Source organism: Ranitomeya imitator, chromosome 1 (genome assembly GCF_032444005.1).
Source record: "Ranitomeya imitator isolate aRanImi1 chromosome 1, aRanImi1.pri, whole genome shotgun sequence".
Classification (NCBI taxonomy): Eukaryota; Metazoa; Chordata; class Amphibia; order Anura; family Dendrobatidae; genus Ranitomeya; species Ranitomeya imitator.
The window spans coordinates 336539235-336561274 of NC_091282.1; the positions used below are offsets into that span (position 1 = coordinate 336539235).

The 22040-nt window shown below is 45.0% G+C and overlaps 1 protein-coding gene across 1 annotated transcript in view; it reads right to left on the bottom strand.

Annotated features, from left to right (window-relative positions):
• LOC138671338 (aldehyde dehydrogenase family 3 member B1-like) overlaps nucleotides 1–22040 on the bottom strand; it is a 51959-nt gene that overhangs the window by 2610 nt on the left and 27309 nt on the right. The window contains exon 9 of the mRNA XM_069759440.1: nucleotides 8722–8821. Within this exon, the coding sequence (XP_069615541.1) occupies nucleotides 8722–8821 (100 nt within the window). The remainder of the gene's footprint in view (nucleotides 1–8721; nucleotides 8822–22040) is intronic.

Below are 22040 nucleotides of genomic sequence, written 5' to 3' on the forward strand. Positions count from 1 at the left end.
TACTCACCTCTCTTGCTTGCAGCTCCCGGCATCTCTCCGCTCTGACTGATCAGGCAGAGGGCGCCGTGCACACTATATGCGTCATCGCGTCCTCTGACCTGCACAGTCAGAGCGCAGATAGACGCCGGGAAGATGGAGCGGCGCCCGGCGGCTGGAACGTGGACAGGTGAATATGTAATACTTACCTAGTCCCAGCGATCCTGGCGCTCCCCCTGCCGTCCCACGGTCTTCTGTGCTGCAGCCTCTTCCTCTATCAGCGGTCACCGTTACCGCTGATTAGAGAAATGAATAGGCGGCTCCACCCCTATGGGAGGTGGAGCCGCCTATTCATTTCTCTAATGAGCGGTCCCACGTGACCGCTGAAGAGGGGAAGAAGCTGCAGCACAGAAGACCGTGGGACGGCAGGGGGAGCGTCAGGACCGCTGGGACTAGGTGAGTATGCCTCAGCGCCCTCTCCCCCTCACCCGCCGACCCCACCGCTACCGTGACTCGAGTATAAGCCGAGAGGGGCACTTTCAGCCCAAAAATTTGGGCTGAAAATCTCAGCTTATACTCAAGTATATACGGTACATAGAAATGGTAGATACCGTATTTTTCGGACAATAAGACGCACTTTTTATTGCAAAAATGTGGAGGAAAATGGATGCATCTTATAGTCTGGATGTACCGGCTCTAGCTGTGGTGGAGAGGTGGGGGAGTGGTATCAGCAGAGCAGCGCCAGTGCCCACTGCTAAAGAGAAATGAATATTCACTGCATTCGCCAACCATGGGTGCGGAGAGCAATGAATATTAATTTCTCTTTAATTACATCCTGGTATACATGGCCCCATCAGAAAACATTTAAAAAACAAACCATTATACTTACTTTCCCGGCGCACCCTTACAGCATCTTGTTCCAGTGCCAGCAGCTGCTTTATGCTTGTAAGCAGCGCATGGCAGGGACGTCATGCACTGCTTGCAAGCCAAAGGGCAGCTGCCAGAATACTCACGGCTTTGCACAGCGGGACTGTACGCGCATAGAGCAATGAGTATTCATTGCTCTTTAACAGCGAGCACAGTGTCAGCCAGAGCCTTCCTCCAGCTGCCGGGCGGTCACGTGTGCCGCTACTAAAGGGAATGAATATTCACCAGCTGAGAACTGATGTTTTTAGGGCAGGGTGGACAGTATCCATGGCCCTTTCCTAGGCTGTTAATATCAGCCCTCAGCTGTCTGCATAGTCTTTGCTGGATATTGAATTATAGGTGGACCCTACGTCACTTTTTTAGGGTCCCCCATTTTATTAGCCAGTAAGGGCTAAGTGTACAGTTGTGAGCTGATATTTAATAGCCTGGGAAGCTCCACGGATATTACCCCCTTCCCAGGCAATAAACATCGCCCCCACCCCCAGCAGTCAGCTTTCCCTTTGCTGGTTACGCCATTTTTTTCAGAAAAATAATCTTTTATTAATTAAATGTACAGTAAACTGCACACACACTGTACTAATTGTATTTGTCACAGACATCTGTATATCTAACAATTTTATTTTTCTATTGGTATTTACTGTATGTAAACAAATTCAGTTACTACACCGCTGCTGAATTGTAGGCTTTTCTTCCATCCATGTAAAAACAAAATATATATATATATATATATATATATATATATATGTGTGTGTATGTGTGTATGTATGTATGTGTGTATGTATGTATGTATGTATGTATGTATGTATGTATGTATGTATGTATGTATGTATGTATGTATGTATGTATGTATGTATGTATGTATGTGTGTGTGTGTATATATATATATATATATATATATATATATATATATATATATATATATATATATATATATATATATATTCCAGTTGTAAGTCTTTATTCATTACATAGTGGTGTGTGTTGAAAACAATAAAACCTAAAAATGATCAACGTAAATCACAATTAACCCCTTAATCCCATATGACGTACTATCCCGTCCAGGTCCCAGGTCACCTGGACGGGATAGTACGTCATATGCGATCGGCCGCGCTCACGATCGCGGCCGGGTGTCAGCTGCCTATCGCAGCTGACATCCGGCACTATGTGCCAGGAGCGGTCACGGACCGCTCCCGGCACATTAACCCCCGGCACACCGCGATCAAAGATGATCGCGGTGTGCCGGCGGTGCAGGGAAGCATCGCGCAGGGAGGGGGCTCCCTGCGGGCTTCCCTGAGACGATCGGTACACGGTGATGTACTCACCGTGTACAGAGCGTCTTCTCCCTGCAGTCCCCGGATCCAAAATGGCCGCCGGGCTGCATCCGGGTCCTGCAGGGAGCACTTCCGGGTCAGGATCAAGCTGCAGCTGCAGCTCTAATCCTGCCCGGCTGTATGTCAGATCACCGATCTAACAGAGTGCTGTGCACACTGTCAGATCGGTGATCTGTGATGTCCCCCCTTGGGACAAAGTGAATATGTAAAAAAAAAAAAAATTTCCACACGTGTAAAAAAAAAAAAAAAAATTCCTAAATAAAGAAAAAAAAAATATATATATTATTCCCATAAATACATTTCTTTATCTAAAAAAAAAAAAAACAATAAAAGTACACATATTTAGTATCGCCGCGTCCGTAACGACCCGACCTATAAAACTGGCCCACTAGTTAATCCCTTCAGTGAACACCGTAAGAAAAAAAAAAAAAAAAAAACGAGCCAAAAAACAACGCTTTATTATCATAACGCTGAACAAAAAGTGGAATAACACGCGATCAAAAAGACTGATATAAATAATTATGGTACCTCTGAAAACGTCATCTTGTCATGCAAAAAACGAGCCGCCATATAGCATCATAATAAAAAAGTTATAGTCCCCAGAATAAAGCGATGCCAAAATAATTATTTTTTCTATAAAATAGCTTTTATCATATAAAAGCGCCAAAACATTAAAAAAAAATGATATAAATGAGGTATCGCTGTAATCGTACTGACCCGAAGAATAAAACTGCTTCATCAATTTTACCAAACGCGGAACGGTATAAACGCCTCCCCCAAAAGAAATTCATGAATAGCTGGTTTTTGGTCATTCTGCCTCACAAAAAATCAGAATAAAAAGCGATCAAAAACTGTCACGTGTCCGAAAATGTAACCGATAAAAACGTCAACTCGTCCCGCAAAAAACAAGACCTCACATGACTCTGTGGACCAAAATATGGAAAAATTATAGGTCTCAAAATGTGGAGACGCAAAAACTTTTTTGCTATAAAAAGCGTCTTTTAGTGTGTGACGGCTGCCAATCATAAAAATCCGATATAAAAAACGCTATAAAAGTAAATCAAACCCCCCTTCATCACCCCCTTAGTTAGGCTAGGTTCACATTGCGTTAATGGGTTAACGCTAACGGACAGCGTTGCACGGCGAAAATGTCACAATTAACGCCGTGCAACGGGTCCGTTAGCACAACCATTGACAGCAATGTGATTTTCGGGTGTAGCGCATCACTAGAGCGTGCCATTTTCGGCTCGCGCTAGCAAGGTGCCGTTCATTTGTGGCGTGCCTCGGACGCTGCAAGCAGCGTCCGCGGCGCGCCCGAGGTCCGATCCCCGATCTTCCAGTGCGGGGACGTTAACGCGACCACTAAACACGACACCTAAAAAGACATTGCGTTAGGGAAATCCGTTTAGCGCTAGCGGATTGCGCTAACGCAATGTGAACCTAGCCTTAGGGAAAAATAATAAAATTAAAAAAAATGTATTTATTTCCATTTTCCCATTAGGGTTAGGGCTAGGGTTAGGGTTTGGATTACATTTACGATTGGGATTAGGGTTGGGATTAGAATTAGGGGTGTGTCAGGGTTAGGTGTGTGGTTAGGGTTACAGTTGGGATTAGGGTTAGGGGTGTGTCTGGGTTAGAGGTGTGGTTAGGGTTACAGTTGGGATTAGGGTTTCAGTTATAATTGGGGGGTTTCCACTGTTTAGGCACATCAGGGGCTCTCCAAACGCGACATGGCGTCCGATCTCAATTCCAGCCAATTCTGCATTGAAAAAGTAAAACAGTGCTCCTTCACTTCCGAGCTCTCCCGTGCGCCCAAACAGGGGTTTACCCCAACATATGGGGTATCATCGTACTCGAGACAAATTGCACAACAACTTTTTGGGTCCAAGTTCTCTTGTTATCCTTGGGAAAATAAAAATTTGGGGGGCTAAAAATCATTTTTGTGGGAAAAAAAAAGGATTTTTTATTTTCACGGCTCTGCGTTGTAAACTGTAGTGCAACACTTGGGGGTTCAAAGTTTTCACAACACATCTAGATAAGTTCCTTGGGAGGTCTAGTTTCCAATATGAGGTCACTTGTGGGGGGTTTGTACTGTTTGGGTACATCAGGGGCTCTGCAAATGCAACGTGACGCCTGCAGACCAATCCATCTAAGTCTGCATTCCAAATGGCGCTCCTTCCCTTCCGAGCTCTGCCATGCGCCCAAACAGTGGTTCCCCCCCAAATATGGGGTATCAGCGTACTCAGGACAAATTGGACAACAACTTTTGGGGTCCAATTTATTCTGTTACCCTTGTGAAAATACAAAACTGGGGGCTAAAAAATAATTTTTGCGAAAAAAAAATAAATTATTTTAACGGCTCTGCGTTATAAACTGTAGTGAAACACTTGGGGGTTCAACGCTCTCAAAACACATCTAGATAAGTTCCTTGGGGGGTCTAGTTTCCAAAATGGTGTCACTTGTGGGGGGTTTTAATGTTTAGGCACATCAGGGGCTCTCCAAACCAACATGGCGTCCCATCTTAATTCCAGTCAATTTTGCATTGAAAAGTGAAATGGCGCTCCTTCCCTTCCGAGCTCTGCTATGCGCCCAAAAAGTGGTTTACCCCCACATATGGGGTATCGTCGCACTCAGGACAAATTGCACAACAACTTTTGTGGTCTAATTTCTTCTCTTACCCTTGGGAAAATAAAAAATTGGTGGCGAAAAGATCATTTTTGTGAAAAAAATAAGATTTTTTATTTTTACGGCTCTGCATTATAAACTTCTGTGAAGCACTTGTTGGGTCAAAGTGCTCACCACACATCTAGATAAGTTTTTTAAGGGGTCTACTTTCCAAAATGGTGTCACTTGTGGGGGGTTTCAATGTTTAGGCACATGAGGGGCTCTCCAAACGCAACATGGCGTCCCATCTCAATTCCTGTCAATTTTGCATTGAAAAGTCAAATGGCGCTCCTTTCCTTCCGAGCTCTGCCATGCGCCCAAACAGTGGTTTACCCCCACATATGGGGTATCAGCGTACTCAGTACAGATTGTACAACAACGTTTGGCATCCATTTTATCCTGTTACCCTTGGTAAAATAAAACAAATTGGAGCTGAAATAAATTTTGTGTGAAAAAAAGTTAAATATTCATTTTTATTTAAACATTCCAAAAATTCCTGTGAAACCCCTGAAGGGTTAATAAACTTCTTGAATGTGGTTTTGAGCACCTTGAGGGGTGCAGTTTTTAGAATGGTGTCACACTTGGGTATTTTCTATCATATAGACCCCTCAAAATGACTTCAAATGAGATGTGGTCCCTATAAAAAATGGTGTTGTAAAAATGAGAAATTGCTGGTCAACTCTTAACCCTTATAACTCCCGAACAAAAAAAAAAATTTTGGTTCCAAAATTGTGCTGATGTAAAGTAGACATGTGGGAAATGTTACTTATTAAGTATTTTGCGTGACATATCTCTGATTTAAGGGCATAAAAATTTAAAGTTGGAAAATTGCGAAATTTTCTAAATTTTCGCCAAATTTCCATTTTTTTCCACAAATAAACGCAAGTTATATCGAATAAATGTTACCACTAAAATGAAGTACAATATGTCACGAGAAAACAATGTCAGAATCGCCAAGATCCGTTGAAGCGTTCCAGAGTTATAACCTCATAAAGGGACAGTGGTCAGAATTGTAAAAATTGGCCCGGTCATTAACGTGCAAACCACCCTCGGGGCTTAAGGGGTTAATATCCCACGGAGGTCTGGAGTTGGAATGATGCTCAAAATTAAAGTGGAAAATGAAGTTACAGGCTGATCCAACTTCATTGGAAATGCCTCAAGACAACAAAATGATGCTCAGTAGTGTGTGTGGCCTCCACGTGCCTGTATGACTTCCCTACAAGGCCTGGGCATGCTCCTGATGAGGCAGCGGATGGTCTGAGGGATCTCCTCCCAGACCTGGACTAAAGCATTGCCAACTCCTGGACAGTCTGTGGTGCAACGTGACGTTGATGGATGGTGTGACACATGTCCCAGATGTATTCAATCAGATTCAGGTCTGGGGAACGGGCAGGCCAGTCCTTGGCTTCAATGCCTTCATCTTGCAGGAACTGCTGACACTCCAGCCACATGAGGTCTGGCATTGTCCTGCATTAGCAGGAACCCAGGGCCAACTGCACCAGCATATGGTCTCACAAGGGGTCTGAGGATCTTATCTCGGTACCTAATGGCAGTCAGGCTACCTCTGGCGAGCACAAAGAAATGCCACACCACACCATTACTGACCCACTGCCAAACTGGTCATGCTGAAGGATGTTGCAGGCAGCAGATCGCTCTCCACGGCGTCTCCAGACTGTCACGTCTGTCACATGTGCTCAGTGTGAACCTGCTTTCATCTGTGAAGACCACAGGGCGCCAGTGGCGTATTTGCCAATCCTGGTGTTCTGTGGCAAATGCCAAGCGTCCTGCACAGTGTTGGGCTGTGAGCACAACACCCATCTGCGGACGTTGGGCACTCAGACCATCCTCATGGAGTCTGCTTCTAACCGTTTGTGCAGACACATGCACATTTGTGGCCTGCTGGACATCATTTTTTCAGGGCTCTGGCAGTGCACCTCCTGTTCCTCCTTCCACAAAGGATGAGGTAGCGGTCGCTGCTGCTGGGTTGTTGCCCTCCAACGGCCCCCTCCACATCTGGTATACTGGCCTGTCTCCTGGTAGCGCCTCCAGCCTTTGGACACTACGCTGACAGACACAGCAAACCTTCTTGCCACAGCTCGCATTGATGTGCCATCCTGGATGAGCTGCACTACCTGAGCCACTTGTGTGGGTTGTAGAGTCCGTCTCATGCTACCACAAGTGTGAAAGCACAACCAACATTCAAAAGTGATCAAAACACCAGCCAGAAAGCATTGGTACTGAGATGTGGTCCCCACCTGCAGAACCACTCTTATTGAGAGCGTCTTGATAATTGCCAACAATTTCCATATGTTGTCTATTCCATTTGCACATCAGCATGTGAAATTGATTGTCAAACAGTGTTGCTGGTTTCACAGAAGTTTGAGTTTGATGTACTAGGAGTTATATTCTTTTGTTTATGTGCTCCCTTTATTTTTTTGAGCAATGTATAGATGTGTGTGTGTGCGCGTATATTATATAAACACTATATACACAATATATATATATATATATATACACACATATATATATATATATATATATATATATATAAAATTTGTGTTTGCCACTGACATCTGTATAGCTACCTATCCTATGTGTATATATCTATTCTAAAATCAGAGTGACAGGTTACTGTATGCAGCACATGAATTGCTGGCTTTTCAAAAGGACACCGGTGCGTAAATAAAGAAATTTAAAAAAAACAACAATACTTTTTACGGACACATTAGAAAACCAAAATAAATCATTATGATTATAAGTGATGTCTACAGCCCATGATTCTGATACGATGACATCTGCTGCATTCACTGTAAAATGATAATTACAGTCAATTGGTATAAATTCCTTCAGCTTATCTAAAAAAAATAAAAAAAAACCTGAACAAAGCAAAAAAAAAAAAAAAAAAAGGGCTAAATTTTCGTCATGGAATTTCTAGATGGTTGACAACCCTGATCGTGTATTCACTTTTAATCTGAGACACACATCAAAATGATTTAAATCTAGGGATTTTTAAGAATCCGCATGCTCTCAGTTTTTTTTTAATCAAGTTTATAGAAGATCTGCAAATTTTTTTAAGTTTTTTTCCCCCCTCTTTGGCTTATTATCAAACATGGATAAAAATTAGTCTATTTGCCTTAGAAAAAATTACCCATCTATGAATGAGGGATAAGGTTGCCCTTGAGTTTTTTGACACCGCATATTTTCACTGCTGAAAAAAAAAACCTGGAATTTTTGCAACGCCGTGTAAATTGACCTGTGGTGCATTTTTTAAATTAGCAAAATGTAAATTTCTCTTGCGAGTACACTGATTTTTGTGTTTGGACTCTCCCCATAGAATTGCATTAGATGCTGAAAATCTGCAGGTCAAAAGAAAAAAAAAAATGCATGTGTGTTTAGCGAGTTTCCGCAGTGGGAATGCACCTAAGGCCGGGATCACACATGCGAGAAACACGTCCGTGTCTCGCATGTGAAATCCAAGCTCTGGCGCCGGCACTCCAGAGCGGAGCATGCGGCTCCATGTGTTGCTATGCGGCCGCACGCTCCGCTCCACAGTGCCGGCGCCAGAGATTGGATTTCACATGCGAGACACGGACGTGTTTCTCGCATGTGTGATCCCGGCCTAACACATAGATTCCTCATATGACCATCAGTTATTTCAAAGCCAAATACTAGGAAACATCAAAAACAAAGCAGTTTAATATAAAACGCGACTAAAATCAGATTAAAAAAAAAAAAAATCCACGACCCAATAGATGAGAAATGCATCAAAAACTCAGTGTGGGAATGTAGACTTATTGTAGCAATTTTAATGGTGTGTACTCACCTACCCCTCCACAGGGTAATCTGGTGTACAGACTGTGGACCATACTGTCATTAGCACAGAAGCTTCCACTAGAGGTTTTGTACAAAACTTCTGAAATCACCTGGATTCAGAGAGACATATAGTAAATACAAAGATCAGCTTATGAGGCTTAATAATGTTAATCTTAGCGATTTCTTATGGCATAGATGTTAAACTCAGGCTCGAGGGTCAAATCTAGCCAGCAGTGTAATTATGTTTGGGACAGAAGATACCATATGTCTACTAGAGCTGGCCCGCCAGTAGACAGCGCATACACAGCTTATACTACAAATCCCGCATTTCTGGTCTCGCACTGTATACTAAACGCCATATAGTAACACGCTCCCCAGTTATGACGCACCTCCTGACCAACATTCACCTTAGCCGGACGCGTCCCTTCCTCTTCTCCGTCCATCAGCACGCACTCCCCTTGTGCTCTCCCATACATCTCATGTATATTCTATTTTTTTGTACATTGTTATGCTTTCCTTATGTATTAGGAATTCATATAGATCTTACCCTTTTTGTTCACTCCCCACCATTGACTGAATAGTAGTTGGTGTGGTTTATATGCTTCTGATGTTCTCCACTTCACTTCATTTCGTCTATGCGAGAGTCACCAAACCCTTTGCATTCCCATGTATATGTTCATCTACCATCCCCACTACCCTAACTTCTCCTGCAGTATTGAGGTTCTCCACCACTTAATCTTTGCTTATTCCAGATTCAATGTTTTAGCAAAGAAAGTCAATTTTGTTTCCATATGAAAAAGGTTTATCGTTATATTTGGCGAGAAGGAACACCTTCAATTATAGACATGTTTTCAATAAATATCAATGGTGGCCTTCGACTGTCTACATTTTTTATTTTGGCCTATTGTGCATTTCAGTTAAACATCACTGTCTTATGGCATCAAATTGTAAATTATAGACTAAAACAGAAGGAGGAGGATTACAATATGTTCTAGCAAAAAGCTGTGCCTTAGGATCTTGGGTGCTCCTCAGAAAAGAACATGGGAATACTGTCCATCAAACAGAAGTAAAGTAGGTAGCACTCACCGATCCTTAAAATTCCATCCTTTATTCAGGCACAATTAAAAAATCATCATGGCCTGGGAGTGCGAGGGCAGGAGTGTGCAGGTGCCGACGACAGCCGTTTCGCACTGGTATAGTGCTTCTACGGGTCCCGTATAAAGGATGGAATTTTAAGTATCGGTGAGTGCTACCTACTTTTCTTCTTTTTGATGGACAGTCTAATGTATATGGTCGCCTCCCAACTGATGATGCGGGGAAGGGAAGGATTAGGCCTGTTGAATTTTAACTCCCCAGAACACAGTGTCTGAGCTCCTTCTTCCTAGTTCCTCTTTGCTGAGTCCACTCATACACCAGGAAGTATAGTTAGTGTCCTGTTATGAAAGGTAATTCAGTACCACAATGGACATAGAGGTCAGCGCACATACAGTGACCTGGCAATAACCCAAAAAACAAGAACGAGCTCTGAGACGTGGGAACTCTGTTGACCGCAATCCCTAATCCTCTCCAACCACACTAAAGGCAGCCGTGGATTGCGCCTAACGCTGCCTATGCAACTCGGCACGGCCTGAGAAACTAGCTAGCCTGAAGATAGAAAATAAGCCTACCTTGCCTCAGAGAAATACCCCAAAGGAAAAGGCAGCCCCCACATATAATGACTGTGAGTAAGATGAAAAGACAAACGTAGAGATGAAATAGATTTAGCAAAGTGAGGCCCAACTTTCTGAACAGAGCGAGGATAGAAAAGGTAACTTTGCGGTCAACACAAAACCCTACAAAAACCACGCAAAGGGAGCAAAAAGACCCTCCGTACCGAACTAACGGCACGGAGGTACACCCTCTGCGTCCCAGAGCTTCCAGCAAGCAGTAATAAACAAATTGACAAGCTGGACAGAAAAAAAACAGCAAACAAATAGCAAAGAGGAACTTAGCTATGCAGAGCAGCAGGCCACAGGAATGATCCAGGAGGAAACAGGTCCTATACTAGAACATTGACTGGAGGCCAGGATCAAAGCACTAGGTGGAGTTAAATAGAGAAGCACCTAACGACTTCACCACATCACCTGAGGAAGGAAACTCAGAAGCCGCAGTACCACTTTTCTCCACCAACGGAAGCTCACAGAGAGAACCAGCCGAAGTACCACTTGTGACCACAGGAGGGAGCTCTGCCACAGAATTCACAACAGTGTCCCCCACAGAGAGCCAGTTAGAAGAATATGGCCGATGCAGCCAGTATTCGCATGTATCCGCACATGTGGGGCAACATTTGCTCTTGGAGAGAGCGCTGTCAGCCACAAGCAAGAGAAGCCCCAAAAATGTAAATGGAGATAGTGTAATGGTGTACCCATCAGATGACTACATCATGAGTACACTGAAGCCCCCTTATTTACGTATGGATTAAAAAATATATTTTCAGAAGCACTATCAGCAGGTTTGTATAATTGTTTATATGGGTGAAATACGTACGCTACTCACCTGGTAGCAGTGTTTTTTCAGGAGCCATGACAGCACAACGAGAGAGGGGATCCGCCCTTCAGGGACAGGAAACCTCAGACATAAAAAGGGCGGCACCTCACTCCCCCGCCAGTTGGTTTACAGAGTATGAAAGGACCTTCTAGGTTAGTAGCACATAGACAATATTAATATATGGTACAATTCACCCAGTGAATAAACTTAGGAATTAACTAAAGGAAGTGTTGAACCCATAAACAAAGAGGGTAGGGAATATAAGGGTGCTGTCATGGCTCCTGAAAAAACACTGCTACCAGGTGAGTAGCGTACGTATTTATTCAGTCGCCATGACAGCACAACGAGAGACTTTCAGAGAAGTGAAAAAAGTGACTAGGGAGGGATAACCGCCTCCAGCACCCTTCTCCCAAACGTGAGGTCGGAGGAGCCACCTAGATCTAACCTATAGTGTCTAAGAAAGGTGGATGGAGAAGACCATGTGGCCGCCTTACAGATGTCTTCAATCGACACTTCTGCCCTCTCAGCCCAAGATGTGGCTACCGCACGAGTGGAGTGTGCCTTTATGCCTTCTGGAATTTCCACGCCACCTGCGGTATAAGCAAGAAATATGGCCTCCCTAATCCATCTGGCTAGCGTATTCTTTGATACCCTAAGCCCCTTCCTAACTCCCTGGTAGGATAAAAATAAGGAATGATCTTTTTTCCAGGCGTCTGTTACTGCAATATATCTGAGAAGGCATCTACGCACGTCCAAACAATGAAATCTCTGTTCTTTATTGTTAGAGGGATTAGGACAAAATGAAGGCAAGATTACCTCCTGGGACCTATGAAATTTTGACGCGACCTTTGGAAGATAAAGAGGGTCAGGCCTCATCACCACTCTATCTTCCGTAATTTGCATATACGGACGCTGCCTGGACAATGCTTGCAGATCACTAACCCTTCTTGCCGATGTGAGGGCAACTAAGAGGGCTGTTTTGACAGACAGAATCTTGATCGGGACAGATTCAATGGGCTCGAACGGAGCTTGTGTTAGAGCCGAGAGCACAAGATTTAGGTCCCATGGAACTATTCTCTGTTTAATAACCGGCCTGGATCTGGTGACCGCTTTGAAAAACCTTGTTATCCAGTGATTACTAGCTATGTTGGAATTATATAGTGCCCCTAGAGCCGAAACCTGAACTCTAAGGGTGCTGGTGGCTAAGCCTAAATCTAGGCCCTTCTGTAGAAATTCTAGGATCTGAGCAATATTAGGTTTCTGATCGATCTGTGCTCCTGAGCTTGATAGGAACTTCCTCCATATCCTAACATAAATGCTAGTCGTGGAGGCTTTCCTACTCTTAAGCAGCGTATTTATAAGGTTCTGAGAGAATCCCTTTTTTTTCAGAAGTGACCTCTCAAGTTCCACGCTGTCAGATGTAAGTTGGCTACTCGTGGATGCAAAACTGGACCCTGGGAGAGGAGGTCTGGAATTTCTGGGAGAATCCATGGTTGGGAAATGGACATGCTTCTTAACCATGGGAACCAAGACCTTCTGGGCCAGAATGGAGCTATTAATATAACTCGGGCTTTGTCTTCCCGAATCTTCCTCAGAACTAAAGGAATTAGATTTAGAGGGGGAAACGCATAGGCGAGACTGAAGTTCCAGGAGATCAGAAGAGCGTCGATTGCGTACGGGTTGTCTCTTGGGTCTAGGGAACAGAATTGATGGAGCTTCTTGTTTCCTCGACTGGCAAAAAGATCTATTTCTGGACATCCCCACAACCGTACGATCTGATTGAAGACAGCCGGTTTTAGAGACCAATCCCCTTGTTTGAGCTCGTTGCGGCTTAAGTAATCGGCCATGGTATTTAGTTTCCCCTTTATATGAAGGGCCGTAAGGGAGAGTAGGTGATTTTCGGCCATCTGAAAAATACGATTTGTAACGTTCATTAATGACGTAGACCGTGTGCCTCCTTGGCGGTTCACATAAGCAACTGTCACCTGGTTGTCCGAGAGTATTCTAACATGTCTACCCTGTAGAGGTACAAGAAACCTATCCAAGGCGCGTTCCACCGCCATCAATTCTTTCAGATTGGAAGACGAGTCCTGCTCAGATCGGGACCATAGACCCTGAACGTAATTATTTTCCCAATGTGCTCCCCACCCCGTGGGACTAGCATCAGTTGTTATTACTCGTGATATATGATATGTCCAAGGTACCCCTTTACGCAGATTAGGGATGTGCGTCCACCACCTTAGTGAAACCGTGGCCTCTACGGATAGAGAGAATTTCTTATCTAGGTTGGCGCCTAGTCGCCGAAAATTACGTAGAACATCCCACTGAAGAGACCTAGAGTGAAACTGTGCCCACATCACCGCCGGAAAACAAGAAGTAAGTGACCCCAAAAGAGACATAGCACTTCTTAAGGAGACTACGGGATTTTTAATTGCTCTAGAGGCCAGCCGGTGGATAGCATCAACTTTTGAGTCTGGCAGGCGACATTCCTGCTGAGCTGAATCTACAATAAGACCCAAAAACTGCTGTGCTGTGGAGGGTTGAAGACGCGATTTTTTTAAGATTGACAATCCAACCTAAGTTACGAAGTGCTACCATCACTTCCTCTAACTGCTCTTTACAGTGTAACTCTGAATGCCCCACGATCAGTAAGTCATCCAAGTAAGGAATTATCAGTATGTTTTGCTCATGAAGGTGTGCCATAACCTCTACCATAACCTTAGTAAAGACCCGGGGTGCGACTGCAACACCAAAGGGGAGTGCCTGATATTGGAAGTGCTCCACTGTGCCGGCAAGAGAAATCGCCACCCTGAGAAAACGCTGGTGATCTGCATGTATCGGAACATGGTAATAGGCGTCTTTTAGATCTAAGACCACCATGAAGCACTTGTGAAAAAGAAGCTTTATTGCCGTTTTCACAGATTCCATTTTGAAGGATGGGATTAGCAAGAATTCATTCAGGCCTCTCAGATTAATAATGGTACGGTATGACCCATCTGGCTTCTTTACCAAGAATAACGGGGAATAGAACCCCCTACCTCGCTCTTCCGTGGGTACCCGAATAAGAACCCCCTTTTGTCTGAGATCCCGAACTTCTGACTCCAACGCCAACTGTTCTGCAGGAGAAGAACGGATAGGAGTTAGTTTAAATTTGTCCTGAGGGATCTGATGAAACTGGAACTTTAATCCCTCTTTAATGATACTGAGTATCCATGGACTGTTGGTGATCCTCAACCAGGCTGGGTAGAAAGCTAAAAGCCTACCGCCCACCTGGACCGCTAGTCATTGAGTTTTCTTCGAGTCCCGAGGGGTGTTAAACATATACCCCCTACCTCTTCTTCTGCTGCTGCTGTAATATTTGGATGAATCTCTATTTGGTTCTCTATCAGATCTGCGGCGATAAGACCATCCCCTGCTGTAGTCACGCCTATAAAAAGGTTTTCTTAATAGAGGGAACCGCTTCTTAGAGTCGCCCGCCTTCTCAAGCAGCTCATCAAGTACCGGACCGAACAGATGAACTCCTTCACAGGGGATGCCGCATAGCCTTGACCTAGCTTGTAAATCACCTGGCCAACATTTAATCCAAAGTGCTCTGCGGGCTGCGTTGGATAAGGCTGAAGATCTTGCGGCCAGCCTGACCGAATCCGCTGATGCATCCGAAAGGAAGGCTGCAGCATCTTGGATCATGGGCATAGATGATAGGATTTCACTTCTAGGCACTTTATCCTTAAGTTGATCTTCCAGGTGGCCTAGCCACACCATCAAGGACCGAGCTGTGCAAGTAGCCGCCACTGCCGGTCTCAGGGATCCCGCAGAAGTCTCCCAAGCTCCTTTAAGGAACACATCAGCCTTTCTATCGAGCGGGTCCTTTAAGTTACCTAAATCTTCAAATGGAAGAGAAGAGTTTTTGCATGCTTTGGCCACTGCTGCGTCTAACTTCGGGACTTTGTCCCAAGAAGCTGAAGCTTCTTCCCCGAACGGGTATCTTCTCTTAAATGCTGGCGGAAGTGACCCCTTTCTTTCGGGCTTCTTCCACTCCTTCATAATCAGAGACTTGATTTTCTCCACCACAGGAAAAACCCTTCGGGATTTACGGTCTATGCCCCTGAACATAATGTCCTGAATGGAGCATTCTGGCTGAGTCTCTTCAATCCCCATGGTGTTGTTGATAGCTTTCACCAGATGATTAATCCTATCTAACGATAGACATGTTCGGCTAGACTCTACGTCCTCTGAAGATGAAGATGATGGATGAGAATCCGAGCTCACACTATCGGAATCCATCTCTGATACAGGGGATGAACCTAGTATTCTCTTCTTGGATTGTTTCTTATGAGAACTGGATTTTAAGGAGTCCCTGATCTCCTGTCTGACCATGTCCCTAAGGGTAGACGTCAGGTCAGGGGCCTCCTCTTCGATTAAGTGCTGTATGCAGGATCTGCACAGCTTCTTTTTATGCCCATCTGGGAGAGGCTCTGTACAAACGGCACACTCCCTATGTTTAGCTTTGGAAGCACATTTTTTCCCCTAAATAAGGAGAGAGGGAATACAAGGAGGGACACCAATCAGAAAGTGTACTTTCACGTAGCTCACTTACCCATCCTTGAAGTAAACGGTACCGTGATCGGGGGGTCATCTTTGGCCGGAGAATTCCTACGGCCCGAGGATTTGGTGGGCCTCTGAGCAGCTTTAGCTCCACCAGCACGACTACTGCCACTGGAAAGCCGCTGGGAGCTTCTCTGAGACTTTCCTGTTTGTGGCTGCTCCAAAGGCTGCTGCTGTTCACCGAACAGCTGCGGAGTTCCCTCCGGTGACTCCATTAGGAAATGGACAGGAACCAGGATGGGCATCTGTGCAGCTCTTAAATACATCCCCCTGGGTACCACCCCCGGATGGGGGTCAGCAGGGCTTCCTCCAGGTGTCAACGATCGGTATTAACTACCGATAGGCTCTGGCCACTGCACGCCGTGCCCCACGCTGAGCGCCGAACTCCCTGCGGCCAGTATCCTCCCCCTGCCCCTGGGCGCCGCCATTAGCCGGCGAAAGAACGCTACCGCGCATGCGCGGCCGCGCCACCGCCCGGCGCCGCTCGCTGCGTCATCCGGACACGCCCCTTCCGGTCACAGCTGCGGCGCCGAGGGCAGACGCGCCGAACAGAGGACGGCAGCGTCCTCCGGCCAAGACGGACCACCAAGGCAGGAGTGGACAGACCCCAGAGGCCACGTAGACACGGCGGCGTATACTCACAAGGTAATGTGACACCTAGAAGCTAACCCCTTGGGGTTGCTTCCTCCTGCTCTCACCGACACTAACAGTCCCCCTGCCGTGTGGTGCTACCGGCCTCCTGACTAGGCCGAGGCAGGGGACCCCCGCTACCTGATCCGGCCTGTCAGGAGTGGGAAGACTTCTTTCTTCAACCTTCTTCAAAAAAGGTCTGCCTGAAGAGGTTCCACTGTCAGGGACAGGAAACCAACTGGCGGGGGAGTGAGGTGCCGCCCTTTTTATGTCTGAGGTTTCCTGTCCCTGAAGGGCGGATCCCCTCTCTCGTTGTGCTGTCATGGCGACTGAATAAATCCTCTATCACTGTATAGTTAGAATAACCAATATTTTGTGGGTAACAGACTCCTTAAAGCAGAATAACAGTCTGCACCATGGTGTTGATTTTTGACACTGCAAAATGGATCTGGCTATAGTTTTTAGTCTATTTTCCCACCCATAGATCTTACTTAGCAAAATCAACTTGCGTTACCCCAGCATTATTTATTTATTTTTTTTCTTTGTATATTAGAACACCAGAGGACCCTCAAGAATAGTGGAATTCTGAAAAAGGATTAAAAAAAAGTGGAATTTCACTAACAATTAGAGATGGACAGTTGACACCACGGCAGAGTGGAAACCGTTCTGAGATTGGCTAAACACAGATTAATTAGGCCGGCTTCACACTCAGCGTATGAAAATACGGTCCGTATATTACGGCCGTAATACGCTGAAAAGTCCCGAAAATAGTGGTCCGTAGCTCCTCCGTAGGCAGGGTGTTTCAGCGTTTTTTGCGCATGGCATCCTCCGTATGTAATCCGTATGTCATCCGTACTGCGTGTTTTTATCGCAGGCTTGCAAAACGGACATACGGCTATACAAGGGATCCATGTGTAAAAAAAAAAAAAAAAAAACATATACTGTATATACAGTAGACATATATGTATAAATATATTAATATTTCATACAGCGCGGTATAGCCCTCTGCTGGTTGTCCTCATATGAACTTGAGCCAGGCAGCTTTCTAGGAAAGTTCCCACGATCTAGGAACAGCCAGCAGAGGGCGCCTCACCGCAAATGAAGGTAAATATAGGTCAATGACCTACTTTACCTACATTCTCCGGGGTTTTGCAGATATGAGCAGCTGCATTAGCAAAGCTCGTGGCTGCAAAATATTTTAACCCCTTCAGATGGATTTACATCGTTGGACTTTACAGATCTGCGGAAGGTAAGGATATTGTTGGTTTATTATGTTTTTTTGGTTACAGAACGAGGGTCTTCAGTGATTGGATTGGGCGTTCAATAAAATATTAAAACAACCTTTGTTTTTATTTCATTAAAATAATTTTTAATAATGTGTTTGTGTATTTTTTTTAACCCTTTACTAGTATTGGATTAATAATGGATAGGTGTCATAATTGACGCCTCTCCATTATTAATTTGGCTTAATGTCACCTTACAATAGCAAGGTGGCATTAACCCTTCATTACCCCATATCCCACTGCTACATGGGAATGGGAAGAGAGTGGCCAAGTGCCAGAATAGGCGCATCTTCCAGATGTGCCTTTTCTGGGGTAGCTGGGGGCAGATGTTTTTACCAGGGGGGGGCCAATAACCGTGGACCCTCTCCAGGCTATTAATATCTGCCCTCAGTCACTGGCGTTATTACTCTGGCGGAGAAAATTGTGCGGGAGCCCACGCCAATTTTTTCCGCCATTTAACCCCTTAATTTACTAGCTTGAACAGCCAAATTTTGCATATACACACACTACTAACATTAGTAATGTGGAATATGCAAAAAAAATGGTGATATGAGATGGTTTACTGTATGTAAACCAGGTCTCATATCATGTCGGGTTTTAGGAAGGAGAAAGCAAGAGCCGGTAATTGAATTACCGGCTTTAAAGCTGGTAATTGAATTACCGGCTTTAAAGCTGTCTAGCGCTGGAAGAAATATATATATATATATATATATATATATATCTATTCTATGTGTACACATTTATTCTACTGGAAGCTGTCAGTGTGATTTTACTGTACACCACAATGAATTACCGGCTTTTCTCGCTAACACCGCTGCGTATTCTGATGTGAATTCTGTGGTCAAGCTCCCTCCTGTGGTCATGAGTGGTACTTCGGCTGGTTCTGTCTATGAGCTTCCTCTGGTGGATGTGAGTGGGGCTGCGGCTTCTGAGTTCCCTTCCTCAGGTGACGAGGTTAAGTCGTTAGGTGCTGCTCTATTTAACTCCACCTAGTTCTTTGTTCCTGGCCTCCAGTCAATGTTCCAGTATTGGTCTTGCTCTCTCCTGGATCGTCTTGTGGCCTGTCTGCCCTGCATAAGCTAAGTTCTGCTTGTGTTACTTTTGTTTGCTATTTTTTCTGTCCAGCTTGCTATATTGGTTTTTCTTGCTTGCTGGAAGCTCTGGGACGCAGAGGGAGCACCTCCGTGCCGTTAGTCGGTACGGAGGGTCTTTTTGCACCCTCTACGGGGTTGTTTGTAGGTTTTTGTGCTGACCGCAAAGCTATCTTTACTATCCTCGGTCTATTCAGTAAGTCGGGCCTCACTTTGCTAAAACCTATTTCATCTCTGTGTTTGTATTTTCATCTTTACTCACAGTCATTATATGTGGGGGGCTGCCTTTTCCTTTGGGGAATTTCTCTGAGGCAAGGTAGGCTTATTTTTCTATCTTCAGGGCTAGCTAGTTTCTCAGGCTGTGCCTGAGGCGCCTAGGTCTGGTCAGGAGCGCTCCACGGCTACCTCTAGTGTGGTGTGATAGGATTAGGAATTGCGGTCAGCAGAGTTCCCACGTCTCAGAGCTCGTCCTATGTTATTAGTAACTATCAGGTCACTTTGTGTGCTCTTAACCACCAGGTCCATTGTGTTTCTGAATCACCAGTTCATAACAGTACTGGAGGCCCAAAGTACTAATGCTTCTCAATAGAGGAAAAAGAGAAGTTCTGAGACCATTTTTTTTCTCTGCACTGTGTTTTGCCTTTCTTTTCCCCTAGACATTTGGGTGGTTCAGGACACAGGTGTAGTGATGGACATTAAAGGTCTGCCTTCTTGTGTGGATCAAATATTCAAGACTTTGTGGTTCAGAATTCTATGTTAGAACCAAGAATTCCTATTCCTGATTTGTTTTCTGGAGATAGAGCTAAGTTTCTGAATTTTAAAAATAATTGTAAACTGTTTCTGGCTTTGAAACCCCGCTCCTCTGGTGACCCAGTTCAACAAGTGAAGATCATTATTTCTTTATTACGTGGCCATCCTCAAGACTGGGCATTTTCCCTTGCGCCAGGAGATCCTGCATTATGTAATATTGATGCGTTTTTTCTGGCGCTCGGATTGCTGTATGATGAACCTAATTCAGTGGATCAGGCAGAGAAAAATTTGCTGGCTCTGTGTCAGGGTCAGGATGAGGTAGAGATATATTGTCAGAAGTTTAGGAAGTGGTCTGTGCTCACTCAATGGAATGAATGTGCGCTGGCAGCAATTTTCAGAAAGGGTCTCTCTGAAGCCCTTAAGGATGTCATGGTGGGATTTCCTATGCCTGCTGGTCTGAATGAGTCTATGTCTTTGGCCATTCAGATCGATCGACGCTTGCGTGAGCGTAAAACTGTGCACCATTTGGCGGTATTACCTGAGCATAAACCTGAGCCTATGCAATGTGATAGGACTTTGACCAGAGCTGAACGGCAAGAACACAGACGTCTGAATGGGCTGTGTTTCTACTGTGGTGATTCCACTCATGCTATCTCTGATTGTCCTAAGCGCACTAAGCGGTTCGCTAGGTCTGCCACCATTGGTACGGTACAGTCGAAATTTCTTTTGTCCGTTACTTTGATCTGCTCTTTGTCATCCTATTCTGTCATGGCATTTGTGGATTCAGGCGCTGCCCTGAATTTGATGGACTTGGAGTTTGCTAGGCGCTGTGGGTTTTTCTTGGAGCCCTTGCAGTATCCTATTCCATTGAGAGGAATTGATGCTACGCCTTTGGCCAAGAATAAGCCTCAATACTGGACCCAGCTGACCATGTGCATGGCTCCTGCGCATCAGGAGGATATTCGCTTTTTGGTGTTGCATAATCTGCATGATGTGGTCGGGGTGGGGTTGCCATGGCTACAAGTCCATAACCCAGTATTGGATTGGAAATCCATGACTGTGTCCAGCTGGGGTTGTCAGGGGGTACATGGTGATATTCCATTTCTGACTATTTCGTCATCCGCCCCTTCTGAGGTCCCAGAGTTCTTGTCGGATTACCGGGATGTATTTGATGAGCCCAAGTCCAGGGCCCTACCTCCGCATTGGGATTGCGATTGTGCTATCGATTTGATTCCTGGTAGTAAGTTTCCTAAGGGTCGACTGTTTAATTTGTCTGTGCCTGAGCACGCCGCTATGCGGATTTACGTAAAGGAATCCTTGGAGAATGGTCATATTCGCCCGTCGTCGTCATTGGGAGCAGGGTTCTTTTTTGTGGCCAAGAAGGATGGTTCGCTGAGACCTTGTATTGATTACCGCCTTCTAAATAAAATCACGGTCAAATTTCAGTACCCCTTGCCGCTGCTGTCTGATTTGTTTGCTCGGATTAAGGGGGCTAGTTGGTTCACCAAGATAGATCTTCGTGGTGCGTATAATCTTGTGCGAATTAAACAGGGCGATGAATGGAAAACAGCATTTAATACGCCCGAGGGCCATTTTGAGTACCTGGTTATGCCATTCGGGCTTTCTAATGCTCCATCAGTATTTCAGTCCTTTATGCATGACATCTTCCGAGAGTACCTGGATAAATTCCTGATTGTATACTTGGATGATATTTTGGTCTTCTCGGATGATTGGGAGTCTCACGTGAGGCAGGTTAGAATTGTGTTCCAGGTCCTGCGTGCGAATTCTTTGTTTGTGAAGGGGTCAAAGTGTCTCTTTGGTGTTCAGAAGGTTTCATTTTTGGGTTTCATTTTTTCCCCTTCTACTATCGAGATGGACCCTGTTAAAGTTCAGGCCATTTATGATTGGACTCAGCCGACATCTCTGAAGAGTCTGCAAAAGTTCCTGGGCTTTGCTAATTTTTATCGTCGCTTCATCAATAATTTTTCTAGTATTGCTAAACCGTTGACTGATTTAACCAAGAAGGGTGCTGATGTGGTCAATTGGTCTTCTGCTGCTGTGGAAGCTTTTCAGGAGTTGAAGCGTCGTTTTTCTTCTGCCCCTGTGTTGTGCCAACCGGATGTTACGCTCCCGTTCCAGGTCGAGGTTGATGCTTCTGAGATTGGAGCAGGGGCTGTTTTGTCGCAAAGAAGTTCTGATGGCTCGGTGATGAAGCCATGTGCCTTCTTTTCCAGGAAGTTTTCGCCTGCTGAGCGTAATTATGATGTTGGCAATCGAGAGTTGCTGGCCATGAAGTGGGCATTCGAGGAGTGGCGTCATTGGCTTGAAGGAGCTAAGCATCGCGTGGTGGTCTTGACTGATCACAAGACCTTGACTTATCTCGAGTCTGCCAAACGGTTGAATCCTAGACAGGCTCGTTGGTCGCTGTTTTTCTCCCGTTTTGA